Here is a 13,980-nt window from a genome sequence, read left to right on the forward strand (position 1 = left end):
AGATTTTCTTATGATTAAAAAAAGAAGATGATTGATTCCATAATAATAGGTGAGTCAAAGGCCAACATTGCATTTATTTGTTAAAGTGCACCTACACCCAAAAAATTTTTTTCGCTTAACGAAGTAAGCTTATTTTTTTGAGTATTTCTGCGAAAAAATTTTTTTATTTGCTCAAATCTTCAATTTTCTATGCCCAGTCAAAATACGGAAAATCGGCCGCCATCTTGCCCCACGACCGAGTTTAAAGAGGAATGGCTCTAGTGGGTAATGTGACGTCAAATCGAGAACACGAAAGTCTGCATTTCACACATTTTCACTTGTTTGGGAAGGTTGTAGTAGATAATTGTCCGAAAATATGCCGACTAAGTGTGTTGTAGAAGGATGTAGCAACGTGCGAAATTTGCAAGAGGGTATCGCGCTTCATACATTCTTCATACAACACACCTAGTCGGCATATTTCGGACAATATCGACGACAATCTTCCCAAACAAGTGAAAATGTGTGAGATGCAGACTTTCGTGTTCTCGATTTGACGTCACATTACCCGCTAGAGCCATTCTTCTTTAAACTCGGTCGTGGGGCAAGATGGCGGCCGATTTTCCGTATTTTGACTGGGCATAGAAAATTAAAGATTTGAGCAAATTAAAAAAATTTTGCACAGAAATACTCCAAAAAATAAGCTTATTTCGTTAAGCGAAAAAAAAATTTTGGGTTTAGGTGCACTTTAATGTTATGTGTGCTGCTATGGTTTTCAGGGGAAATGGACGAGGAATCAATCGTCGTCAACAGAGTATAAAGAGGGGAGGGGGCAGAGTATTAAAAATTGAGTGCAAATGAAGGGGTCATGAAAATACTGACTACAGAACCCTGGGGAGGATCATAAAAATGTTATAAGTAACAACCTCAATACTCTGACTCTCCCCTCCCCCCTCAGGCTGTAAATAGTGACCGGTCCTTTACTTGTATGACCTTGATGACGTTTCCCTTGCTTGTGTTTGACAGCTGTTTGGCATGTCAATTTACAGCCATTGAAACAACATTTGTTTTCAGTCTCCCCGCAGTCCACATCCACAGCGCATTCGTGAACGATTGGGAATGAACAGTGGTGATGCCACGTCAGCAGAGGACAGTCGCCAGAATTTTGCACTATAGGGAAAAATAAAACAATACAAATTTACTCTTCGAAGAACGATAGATTTCGCGTTCGGATCTAATTAAGGAAACGTGATTACAAGAAAAAAAAAAAAAATGCGGAAACCAAAAGAATAAAGGTTGGTTTTACTTTTTTTTCCGAGATGTTTCGTATTTTTGATCAAACCCAGCCGATAAAAAAAAAAATGTTGTAACATCAAATCATATTTTGATTAGTTAAATCGGATTATTCGACCCTGAATCTTATTTTAGCTCACGCTTCCGTTTGCAGACAGATATACCACCCTTTTCGATCCTTTTTGGCACCGACTCATTATTTTGATAGCATCTTAATTCGAATGTTTGTCGTTTTCAAGGTCAACTATGTTTTCCCGTGGGCATCTCAAGAAGCTGTTGATGGAATGAATCGTTTTGTTTGAAACAACAAACCAAACAATTAGAACACCTTCCTAAACTAGAAATTTAAACAAATACAGCTTTTCATATTATCCTTGAAAAGCCTGAAATAACATTCGTGAGAAAACGAGATGAGGATATACGCGAATAATTCCAACTTTGTAATAAGCTTATAATAAAAACTCGTTTAGTTTACACACTTTTTTTTAACAGCTCCTTCACGAAATATTTGCGCCGTTTCTGTTATGCAAAAATATTAGCGCACAGCTTGTATTTAATTGACTCCTTTTGACCCGAATTGCCTTAATTACAGCAGTAATGGCCAGCAAAGCAATAGATCTCACTACACAAATGCTTAAATTACTATGCGTGCATCTAGGAACACTCTTGTAATTAATCTACTTGCAGCAACAGAAGCGTTATCTCGCGTTTCGTCTTTGTAACAATGTGATTTTTCATAAGAAACAACCGTCATCCATGATACAAAGACTAATTGCGGATTATACTTAGCGTGGTTTGCGTTAAGTTAATTCCTTCCTGTTCTTACGATAGTTTGGATGTCAAGTTAAAGCCCTTCCCTTTTTAAGATCCCAAGGGAAACAAGCCAAGTATTTTCATATCAACACAATACAACCACAATCTATCTATCTATCTTACAAGAATTCGAAGCACCTAGGTAGCTGAGGAAGAAAAAATAGTGTCCGCGGTTGGAATCACTTTAAGTTGAAAGAGCAGAAACATAGCATAGAAAGACGCAAACAAACTCTTGCCTGTTTTTTTTTTTTAGGCTTAAGGCCTACGAGATTAAAGATCAGATCGTTTTGAAGAATCTGTGATAAACCTGCCTCTCTTTAACTTACATGCTTCTTCGTCACCGTCTTGGCAAAGAGAAGGCCCGAAAAAAGACACAAACACCGCAACAGCCAAAGCTGTATAGAATTGCATATTGCCCTCCTTAATGAAGTGGGTCGAGGCTGTAGCAAGTTTATACGTGCCTGAACTAACGGCGCCTCAAGTAAATTCTAAATCACCTTGTTCCTATGACTTGGACGTTATTTTACTTGGAGTATAATTTCACTGATAATAATGCTGTCGGCCAAAGTGATTGGCAGAAGCTTCGCAATTTTGACTGCACGTCACAAAAATTGACCAACGAAATTAAGGTATGGAGGTACCCCAACAAATAGTATCCGCGGTCAGGTTAAGAACATTAATTACTTGTCAATCGTAATTTTAATTGGTCGAGTCGAATTGTGGTCAACCCACAATTCCTCTATTCGCTCCGACGAAGGGCTAACGCTCGAAACGTCAGCTTTTGTAATCATTACGGTGGCCAATTTACCATTTCAACTTTGTTGATATATCCAAAGTAATTTTAATTGGGCTTATTATTGCGTATTGTTAATAGAAAAAATGATATATTTTATAAGACCAAACTGAAATGGACCCTGAAACCCTGAGGCTCATCGATATCAATGAATCAAACTGGAGTCATGCCTGTAGGCTGATTAATTGTAGGTTTGCGTGACAATTATCTGGCGATTCAAGTGCCAGCGCGCAGTCTGCAAGATATCGATGTTTATCACATGAAACTGATTTGATGAGTGAGTGACTACGAAATGGAGATTTCCCACCAGGCGCTGTTCATGAAATGAACGCAGCCCGTGTTGTCATCGAAAAAACGTAAATTCAACTGCATTAATACAATGGCGGAGACGGGGGGGAGGTGGTCGGATGGTTCAACCTCCCCTTTCCACCTTGCCTGTTTGACCTTAACAGTCTTGCAATGACAGGATCGTATATTACCACTCAAACGGCTGATTTTTGTGTAACCGAGCGTAAAAGTGTAGGGAGCGAGAGAAAAAAGGCGTCTGTGGAAAGAGGAAGGGTTAAGGAGGAGGGAGAGGTGGGTGGGGACTAAGAAAACACTTTCGCCTGCACAACCCTTTTATTCTGGTGCTTGTCTTTTTTGCTGGTTTCCATTCACCGAGGATCCCAACACAGATTAGATGCGCGTGTCTCGATGTTTAGCTTTGCTCAGCTTCTACACCAGGCTCAGCTCGGTCACCTCAGGTCGTTCGCTTGTGGTTAACAACAGACCGAGAGAGTATAACTGCAAATCTCGTATCGCTGAGGATTATTCATCACGTCGCCAAAATGGTTTTTTGGTTTCCAAAATGATACTGAAAAAAAAAAAAGAACACACACCTAGAGTTACAAATTTGATGGCATCGAATTTGTTTGAACGAAGCAATTGGCAAAAATTGATTTATTCACTCACCGAGAAAACTCCCATCGACACAATTGCTGGAATATATCCACCCAGGCTTCATCAAAGTTTTCAGAGCTAAGACTTCAAATTTGCAATAAACGCATTGTATTGATGCAGGTAATAGGCAAATTAATCGTTCTTGGGGATCTAGATTGATAAATTATATATATATATATATATATATCACTAATGGAGACTCCTTGGTCGCCTTTAGTGACGTCACGACCAGTAACACGCATGTCATAAATGAGACGAGTTACTGAACGCATAGTTATGATATGTTGCCTTCCATATCAAATAATTATTACGATTATTATCAATTATTACGAGGAAATTATCCGACGAATGATAGCTTACCTCCATATGCTTTATACCTAGAAAAAGAGAAGGAGGGAACAAAAAATAAAAATAAAAGTTAGCGACGATCGGTAAATATGTAGAGGATCTGGTCCTGAGGTTCAATCTCGTACCAGGAGTACTCGGCCGCGTGTGTCGTTGGAAGCCAGTTTAAATCTGGCTTCACGTTAGCTTATGTATAAAGTTTATGTCGCGAATCTAATCTCAATCGAAAACATCTGTTTTATTTTCAAGGATTTTTCGGCTTTCAACAAGTGATTATAGAGATTTTGATATCATTTAAGCTAAAGACATATTCAGTCTTCCCACCACAAGCAACTTTGGAAACTTCCTCTGCCAAGTTTACAAGTTGGTCAAATGATTCCGTGGTAAGTACATTTTCTGGGGTGCCTGTAATTTCTACCAGCTCATCCTCGTCAATGTCTTTCTTATTCCCAACTGCCACAACATAAATATTGATTCCTTTGTTTCGCAGAGGCTTGGACGCCTCCTGTAAAGACGTAAGACTGCCGAGTGGGCCTGTTTGTTTACCAGCGTTTATCAGAATCATAATCTGTAAATTAAAAGTCAAGAAAGTGTTGGCATTTTTCGGTTTCAAAGGGTGCGATAAAGTGACGGATCATTGAAGAATTTTTAGCTTACAAAGGCGAGGAATTTACTCGACGAAAAAGTCACCAGCCGAAATAATCAATAAGGCTAAGGGACCAGAGAGATCAAATGGTTTTTAGGGGGAACGGAGGGGACCAGTTGCCTATAACATAGTATGAAAAGGTAGGGGGGGGGGGAAGGATAAAGAAAACTGACTGACAATGAGGGAATACTATCGAGTCTCAAGGGGTGATACAAACAACCAAAAACCTCCGACCCACTCCCCCAGGAGATACATTCTGGCCAGTCCATAAAATAATCGCAGTGGCAAATGAGGACCCAGAGAAGCCAAAAATAAGGGCACAGATGAGCCGATAATGACTTAAAATGGACATGCGGAAATGACAGGATTTTATTCACTGCATCTGATTAGTTGCTAGAAGAGGTGGCGGGAGGTTTTAGCCAAATCACGTCGCTAGTTAAACAATCCCATTGTAATACCGAACAACATTTCACACCTATGCTTTATTTCTCCAGTTCTTATGCGAACTTATTGCGCCATGGAGATTTTGTTTACAAACCTTCTTTATGTCATTTTTATTCACCCTCATTCCCGCCTCTGCAGTAAAAAGTCTCTCATTTGCAAGTTTTAGCGCCTTGTCAATGTGGCGTCCTCCACCGGTTGGCACTACTTTCTGGATATAGTCTTTTACATTTTTCGGAGTAAGGAGGTCACCTTCAAAAGTTTTGAAGTCCATAACCAATTGTGCATCTGTGCCGTAGGTGATTAAACCAACATGGCTTTTTAGGCGGCCTACATTGAAAAAGTCCACTAGTGAAGTGGTGAATTCCAAAACCTGACGATGGGTAGAAAATTTGAAACGAGTTCATGAGACATGAGGTGAAGCAATTTGTAAAGTGTCGATCACGTGACTTGTGGTCACTGAGTCTCCCGTGAAACACTCGACATGCATTTCATATTACATCATAATTTGTTTCAAAGTCCTCTTTTGCAAATTTTAAATTGAGTTAAATAAAGACGCATCAGCAGATTTCTTGAGAACAAAGTTCTCAATCGTTAAAAAAAATAAGACAAAAATAACCAAAACAGTTCTTGCAATGGGATCATTTATGTAAAACGTATTTCGTTATCAATTTGTAACGGGAATTGTACTTTAAAACAAACCTCTTGCCATTTGCTGCTAGCTTTGTCGGATGAGTCCAAAATGATACCAAAATCTATTGGTTCTGCACAAAGAATTTCTGAAACAAAAATTTTGTTGACATTGACACGAACGAGTTGTTTTCATCAGGATGGGGATGTTTCGTCAATAGTTTAACAGATTGTTATGAGGAAAGTGTAAGCACATGGCGTAATTTACATAAACTAGTAGTAGAGTCAACAATAATGGAAAGCAATTCTACCGTTATATAATGAAGTATTTCTTTTTTTATCCAGAAATGACTTGAAATTTTCTTAGCCTGGCTAGGATCTTTGACTGAAACTAGACAAAATAACGAGTACTTTGTATGTCGTGCCTTCAGGGATAACAGTTTTAAACAATTTGTGCCTATGGTATTCGTTACAATTACTTGATAAGCCCAAGTGAGACAAACGTTTTGAGATACGCGATAACATCACATCCCTCTCAAACGGAGCCAGCCCCAGAGACGAAAAGTCACGCGATGTAAAATCTAATGTGCCGTACGATCTCAAATATGTTCAAGCCAAAACAATTTAAATGCTCATTTAGGATTTAGAAACTAACGAAAAAGAAAATTTACTGACTGAAAACTCAGAGGAACGGAAAGGTCAGTAAGTAGTTGAGAGAGATGAGGTAATTGCAGTGTGATCTATAGCACAAGTTAAGATCCAGCACCGAATTCTTACCCAATTATATAAACTGCTTTGTTAAACTGATCACATCTTTGCAAATACATAAATCCTACGTCAGCGTGCGTCACCGTTCATTTTGAACTCAGCGTAAAGCAAAGGTGCCATGCGGGTTACAGCTCTCATCTTCTTAAAAGACACTATTAATTTCTATCCTTCCGGTTTAGGATACACAGACCTGCTCACTATAACATACCTTTTTGGGCAAGCGTTCTTTCTCTCAACTTCAGCAAAACGCTGCAGATAAGCAGTAGTTCAGTATAACGCATAATTTTTCATGCGGATTCATCGAGTACAACTTTGAATGACAAACATCCTTCGTTTGGGTTTATGTCCACAGCGATCAGATCTGATAAAATTCTTTAATTTCATTCCGTGACAAGTTGGTGACATCAAAAAATTAACGCGTCATCGATTGTTAGAGAAATTCACCGCCTGATAGAGATTGATTTTATTAACAAACCAATCAATTAGAAATTGTTTCAATCGTAGGGCATAATGGAGCACTTTTCTGCTCAGTCGGACGTAGCGTTATCATGAGTAATCTGAAATCCATTCTAGGAGGTAAACCTGAAACTTTTTAACGCACTAATTCAAAAAGAAGGTATACTTTTCCCTAGTTTCGTCACTAGTAAGTTGACTCTTGCGCCTTTACATCGCCCTTCCCGTAAACAAAACTTCTGGTCGAAGAATAACTTCATTCTCAAAAGGGATTTTTAACCCAAATCTTCTCAATGTTTGAATAAAAGCACTGTATGATAGACCAGCACCTTTAAACCAAGTGCGTCCGAGAAGACTCATTCAATTCTTTTTGCCGTTCGCGTCCCTTTCTCCTCTTTTTTTTTTTTTTTTTTTCCAGCTAAACAGTGTTTTCCTGTCACGCATTTGCTTTGAGGGATAATCCTCATACTAGGTAAGTAGTGCACATTCAAGTACACAATCTGCTCAAGGCTAGCAGGCCAAACTTCAGATCCTGTTTTAGACTCCAGGCGGTGGAAATTGCGCACTCTGTTTACCGTTTAAAGAAATCGCATAAGAGGTACAGGGGTGCAACTGATTCTTACTTTGTCAAATAGACTGATAACCAATGACAATAAAATTCTTGGCATCCTTCCTCAACTCAAATGCTAGTTAGCTACAGAATTCAACCCACAACTTTCTCGAATCTTAAGGTGATCTTGTACCCAGACCCTACCGTGCAATTGTGGAAGTCTGGGTATGAACTAGTCTTCAAGAGCAACCTGGTTCGCGAGTACCGACCAAAACCTCTAAGGTGAATGCCATTGAGAATTTCATTTAATTTTTTTGACATATTTAAAGCTATACGAACCAAATATTTTTAACTGTTCTTCGGGGTCATCAATTTTAAAAGTAAATCTGACCACTCTCTCGCAAAAATCCTTGATAACTCCCTTGGGACAGTTGTTATTGTGATTGTCAACTTAAGGAGCATAATGCCCATTGCTACACAGAAGCTGAAACCTCAAACAGAAACGAGAACGATAAAATAACCGCTTCGCTCCATGGTGTACAAATGCGCCAGCCATGAGGTATCATATTACCTCACAAAGACCACTATTCTACTCTCGCGGCCTCGCTTGGCCCCAGTAAAAGTCGGATGAATTTGCCTGGATCCTGACCAAACTTCAACGCTTTGGTTTCAACAAAGATCCTGGAAACATGGGTCCATTGGAGGCAATAACGACGGTATTTGTCTTCGGACTGCTGCTCGCAAGAATACGCACCCGTGAGTATTGAATATTCATGACTGAAAATAATAACGCTATCGAGTAAATTTTAACTCACGCGAGATGTATTAGACTCAATGTTGTGCACGGACAATGATACGAAGATTTCAATTCTTTGCTTTACAGAGGGGAATTTCATTTTCTATTAAGAAACGTCCATTGTGATTTGAAGTATTATGATTTACTAATCCACGGATTTAGCGATGATTTATCGGTAAAGGTTACAATCGAATCTGACCATTTTGACAATGAAACTTTTCCCTATTCAAACTTTGAAATTATGAATTAAGACGAGACTTTCTTATACTCCTCGTCGGCTAAACCAAACTTCAAATCATTCGATTCTATTTCTACGTTATTTTTTTCTGAATACTATGCCTTAGTGACCAGGAGTACGAACTTTCAAAACAACGAGTCAATTGTCAACGCGGACTTGTGCTAAGGAAATTTCGCGTGGCTGAGAAATTTTATTATGGCATCGCTTGCTGGGAGTTATCAGTGAAAGACAGGTCTCATATATGCAACGAAAGATATGATTTCATCCATCCTTTGAAATCAAGGCAAACATATTGAATGTACGTTATCTATGTGACCGTTCGCAGAATGCAGAACCTTTTATAGAAAAAGATTGTGTGACATGGATGTCGTCACACAACACTGTTTCATAAATTTCATCAGTTAGTTGTCTAGGACAAAAGATATGATGTGTTACTTAAAAGTAGTCGTGTTAGATAATAGTATTTAGCTAGGAAGTACATGTGATCCGCAGAATAAATAGAAATATAAGAATATTGACTCCTTTTTTTCTTTCACGGAACCAACAGTTTGAATCTATAGTGTGTAACAAATTCCAAGGGACCCAACATACATGAAGCCGGCCGGAGCTAGTACCCGGACTTCTTGTACGAAGTCCATGACAGCCTGCCAATTATTAGGTTGCCTTGTTCCCAATGAAGAAAATAGATAAAGTTATCACTTTTCTTTTTTCGATTGCTTTATTATAAGGCGGACTCTTCCATGGGTGAGTAGTGTAGGGGAGACACAAACGGGAAGTTTTAGTGGGGGTGGCGGAGGGGGTGACCATAGGCCTTTATGACCTCGCTATCATACTTGTCTCCTCTGTTTGGTGGCGCAAACGCCATATATTGGGTTTCCCCCCCCCCCCACCTCACCCTTCTAGAAGACTCCTACTACAAGTTCTAGGTCTGCTATTTGCTATTTTTCCGTAAGCATTTCTTGACACGAAGAACATTATTGACACTACAGAGTCTGTCTGCCCGAACGTCACCAAATATGGTGCAGAATGCCCACTGGACCTAGACAACGAGTGTGAATCAGACGACTCGTGTTCTGGGGACCTCAAATGCTGTCCCTCTATATATGATGACGAAGCGTGTCAACTGCTCTGCTTATCACCTCAACCACAAAGTAAGATGCAAACTTTTTACATCTGTAGATTGGATTTATCCTTTTATCTCGAACTCCGGATAAAGTTTCCCGCGATCATATAAGTCGCTGCAAACTTTCAACGTCTTTAAGACATTGCTTAAAACTCACTATTTTAGGGAAGCGTTTAATTTATATATATATTTTTTATTGTTTCATATTGTAAATTCAAATCAGTAACAGTAATTTCGTATTCAATTTTATTATGTAAAGTGCATTTGATTACATTCTCCTTTAAGTTAATTTGCGCGATATAAATATTAAATATTATTATTATTATTATTATTGTTATTATTATTATTATTATTATTATTATTATTATTATTATTATGAAGCAGTTTATTGGACTTCAGCATGCCAGGAAAAGAAAGTTTCATAGGGCGCACAGCGTAACCTATGAACCTACACATCGTTGCACTTATAAAAAATATAAAAACCTATTTTCTAGCATGGAAAATTATTTAAGATACAACTAATACTAATATAACATCGCTAGATTACAATCTATTATTGATATACATAACAACAACTAAGTCACATTCTGTGAATAAGATTGCTGTAAGACTTATAAACTAAGTTCTCTATTATTATTATTGTTATTATTATTATTATTAGAGTTTGTCACTGTTATCTCAGGCATCAAGAATCCAGAAATCGGTATTCTACTACAGTAAGTTGCTTAGAGTTCCATATTTAAAACAAATGGTAAACACCACAGCGTACGCTATTGAGTTATGGGTGCATTTAGGAGGTTTGCTAAACATTCAAGAAGCTAGAGTCGCTCTCGGCTATCGCCTCGCACGACTTTAACGCTTCTTTCCTGCTTAGCAACCTCCTGCGTCCATCCCTAACTCAGTAGTGTACGCTGTGGTGACCATTTGTTAAATGCCCGCACACGCTCTTTAGTATTGCTGTTAGGGAAAGGGAAAAAAAAATGCTCAACGGCCAAAATTGGCCGAGAAAGCTGCAGAAGAAACCATTTTGTGAAGGGTTATCTTTTCTTGTTTTGTTTTTCAAGCCTCCTGCCCTGTTTCCTTGGATTTCGCCTTCATTTTGGACGGCTCAGGAAGCATCTCCAAGAAAAATTGGGGTAAAATTAAGGAGTTTGTCAAACGCGTTATGGATGCGTTCGACGTTTCTCCAGACGGCACCCACTTTGCGCTGCTTGAGTACAGTACAGATCCCAAAGTTTACCTCAGATTTAACGATTTCGTCGATGCACAGCTCAATGTTGTGAATGTCAAGCGAAAGGTGGAAGAAATCATACAATCGAAAGGAAAAACATTCATTGATAAAGCCTTGGAGTTAGCGAATCAAGAAATTTTCACCGCTGAAGGTGGCATGAGAGCAGATGTCAAGCAGGTTAGAGCAATTCCCAGGAGTCGTTTTTGGTGATAAGAATATATTGGTAACAGCTGTCCTCAAGCTGGAAAAGGTTCCTGATATTTGAACTTTGAAGAGAGAATATTAGGAAATTTACGAGAACTAAAAGTTAAAACATGTCGGATATTTCATGACTACGGGAAAATCACCAAGTCACGCAAATCACTTGTAGAGACGAGCGCAACTGCGTCGGTCGCCAGACCCTCGCTGCTTTTACGTGCGTTTGCGTTTGCCCTCGGTACAAGAGGCAGAGATCTTGGCAAAAGCAAACCAATTCAATCAAAACTAATTGCTAACCAAACTGCAACTAGTTTTAGATCAAATTGCTTTAGAGCGAGAGCGAGACAAAGCAACATCAGCGATCTTAACATATTTTCGATCCTCAGCTGAAAATTTCACATGTGATATTATGACTATCCCTGACCTTGATGCCCTACCATCATTTATAGATTGCTCTGGTGCTAACAGATGGTACCCAGACCGAAGAGCCCAGTCCAGTAGCAGCAGCAGAAAACCTTATTGCTGCAGCCCAACAGTTGCATGACAAAGGAATTGATGTCATTGCGCTTGGGATCGGAAAGAACGTCAACCCCTTCCAGATTTTAAACATAGCTTCCGATGAAAACAATATTTACACTGCAGAAAAATTTGAAGAACTCCTGAATCTCGTCGCGGGAGAACTGACCAGGCGAGAGTGCCTAGGTAAGTTAAAACATTGCGCATGCGCTTTTGTATTTCTAAGTGAACCGGTGTCATAGATAACGTCGAGCATGGAGGTGAAGGGTGTTCATCTCTCTATTATAATGACTAGAGATCGATTCTTGGACTTAAACTGACCAGATCTTTCGTGAAAAGGGCCCCAGGAGTGCCGACTCTGAAATCCCGGTACTTACCGATCCCGTACCGCCGTTTTTTACTTAAATTCAAGATCAAGATATTGGTAGTTATGAAAATTTTAAATATGCAAATAAAAGGAAACCAACAATATAGCTGTTTTTTGAACTAATATCCGCTCATTTAAAATGATCTCAGACCCCTTTGGGTGCGATAACAGCCTCGATAATATATCAGGCCGGTAGAGTTATTGGTACTTTCAAGAAGTTGATCCCTGATGCCGGGAAACTCACAGAGAAACCCCCTGGAACAACAAAAGTGTACGCGCGCAGTACCGCGTATATTTTATAGAATTTGATAACAGGCGATTTTGCTACAAAGAAAGCTGGATCTGGCACAAATATGTTAAACTAACGTTAACCAAATGCATTTTTCTTTCAGCTTGTTCAGAGCCAGTTGATGTGGTATTTGGAATTCCAACTTCCCAAAGTATTCCTGCGGGCCAGTTTGAGAGTATGAAGTATTTCGTGAATGAAACCATCGATTCGTTCGATGTGGGTCCCTTGAAAGTACATGTTGGTTTTGTTACTTACAGTTCCTCCGCACAGACAACGGCGGCCATCAACCAACTGGACACAAAGGAGGACCTTGAATCCTTTACTTCTAGACTCAGTCAACGAGGGAAAAGTGCTAACGTGGTCTCTGCACTGGATGAAGCCTACAGCAGCACCTTTACCATATATGGCGGTGTAAGACAGTCCAAACCCAAGGTGTTTATTCTTATTGTTCCAGAAGGTTCGGTCAGCGGTCAACAGGAGGTACTACAAGCCGCAACAAGGCTTAAGAGCCTTGGAGTAAGGTTGCTTACCGTAGGAGTTGGGCAAAACGTTGACCAAAACCTCTATGCGCTTGCGTCAACTCAGCCCCCTTCAAAGTTTTTTTACAGCGTCCCAGATCACAAGAAACTGGGCGAAAAAAGTAGAGTTGTTGCAGATGTGCTTTGTAAAGGTGACAAATTCAATTATTTTTTTTTTTACTCAATTTTTGTTTTTTCATCCTCGTGGCTTGGCACTGGTTTGATTGTTTTCAAGCAATTAATGAGAAAAAAAAGGACCAAGTTTATCCCCTCACGTGGTCATAAACTCGTCGCCAGACTTAATTAAAAGATCTTTTCGCAGTGAACCAAAGAATCATACAAACAGACAGACACAGACGGACAGACAGACGGACAGACATACAGACACAAAGAAAGACAGACACAGAGGGAGACAGACAGACAGACAGAAGGATAGACCTACAGACACAAAGACAGACACAAAGACGGACAGACAGACAGACAGACACAGAGGCAGACAGACACAGAGGGACAGACAGAAGGATAGACATACAGACACAAAGACAGACAGACACAAACACGGACAGACAGAGAGACAGACAGACACAGAGGCAGACAGACACAGAGAGACAGAAAGAAGGATAGACATACAGACACAAAGACAGACAGACACAAAGACGGACACAGAGACAGACAGACACACCGACAGATAGACACACAGACAGATAGACACACAGACGGAAAGAAACACAGACAGACAGACTGATAGACGAAAAAATACAGTCAAGCTAAGAAACAAGTAATAAACAAATGAAAACCAAAAAACGAATTAAAAAAACCAATCACCTTCAAAAAAGATTGAGATCTTAAAACAATCATTTACTGATGAAGAAAAAGACCAAAGAGACAAAGAAAACCCCTAATGGTAACGAATATGGTTCACGATGGACAGGATTAACCTTTAATCGAGATACTCCTAAAACAGTAACAACTATACCCTTCATACCGTAGTATTAGTATTCATATTCTCCACATTGTTTTCTTACCTTTTCTTTGGTATCAACAAGGAGAATTT

General features: G+C 39.4%; 3 protein-coding genes across 10 annotated transcripts in view; 1 reads left to right on the forward strand and 2 right to left on the reverse strand.

Annotated features, from left to right (window-relative positions):
• Positions 1-2,630, reverse strand: part of LOC111320878 (matrilin-3) — a 6,425-nt gene extending 3,795 nt beyond the window's left edge. Inside the window, exons 1-2 of one of the 2 annotated variants that reach the window (XM_022923611.2) lie at positions 2,409-2,630; positions 970-1,146 (exon numbers count right to left, since the gene is read on the reverse strand). In XM_022923611.2, the coding sequence (XP_022779346.2) occupies positions 970-1,146; positions 2,409-2,493 (262 nt within the window). In that variant the 5' untranslated portion in view covers positions 2,494-2,630. Of the gene's footprint in view, positions 1-960; positions 1,147-2,408 lie in introns of both variants that reach the window. The other variant, XM_022923610.2, reaches the window with a different exon arrangement.
• Positions 2,631-2,815: 185 nt separating this feature from the next.
• On the reverse strand, positions 2,816-7,086 carry LOC111320881 (matrilin-3). Of its 5 annotated transcripts, XR_015993815.1 has the most exons (7): positions 6,856-7,085; positions 5,952-6,028; positions 5,347-5,622; positions 4,487-4,730; positions 4,178-4,194; positions 3,830-3,901; positions 2,816-3,731 (listed from the first exon to the last, which is right to left on the reverse strand). XR_015993815.1 is itself a non-coding variant. In XM_088740577.1 (6 exons), exons 1-5 carry the CDS (start codon positions 6,926-6,928, stop codon positions 4,189-4,191), a joined length of 609 nt encoding a protein of 202 aa, XP_088596703.1. In that variant the 5' UTR covers positions 6,929-7,086; the 3' UTR covers positions 2,816-3,901; positions 4,178-4,188. The 5 variants fall into 5 exon arrangements, 4 of the variants coding, with proteins under 4 accessions (XP_088596703.1, XP_022779350.2, XP_088596702.1 ...); XM_088740577.1 differs by having other exon boundaries at positions 2,816-3,901; positions 4,554-4,730; positions 6,856-7,086; XM_022923615.2 differs by lacking the exon at positions 3,830-3,901 and having other exon boundaries at positions 6,856-7,086.
• A 792-nt stretch (positions 7,087-7,878) lies between these two features.
• Positions 7,879-13,980, forward strand: part of LOC111320870 (uncharacterized) — a 43,781-nt gene continuing 37,679 nt past the window's right edge. Inside the window, exons 1-6 of one of the 3 annotated variants that reach the window (XM_088740561.1) lie at positions 7,879-7,932; positions 8,132-8,406; positions 9,674-9,835; positions 10,872-11,215; positions 11,686-11,938; positions 12,512-13,078. In XM_088740561.1, coding sequence (XP_088596687.1) covers positions 8,340-8,406; positions 9,674-9,835; positions 10,872-11,215; positions 11,686-11,938; positions 12,512-13,078 — 1,393 coding nt within the window. In that variant the 5' untranslated portion in view covers positions 7,879-7,932; positions 8,132-8,339. Of the gene's footprint in view, positions 7,933-8,130; positions 8,407-9,673; positions 9,836-10,871; positions 11,216-11,685; positions 11,939-12,511; positions 13,079-13,980 lie in introns of those variants that run through there. The other 2 variants (XM_088740559.1, XM_088740560.1) reach the window with 2 other exon arrangements.

The sequence above is a fragment of the Stylophora pistillata genome, chromosome 12, assembly GCF_964205215.1.
Source record: "Stylophora pistillata chromosome 12, jaStyPist1.2, whole genome shotgun sequence".
Lineage (NCBI taxonomy): Eukaryota > Metazoa > Cnidaria > Anthozoa > Scleractinia > Pocilloporidae > Stylophora > Stylophora pistillata.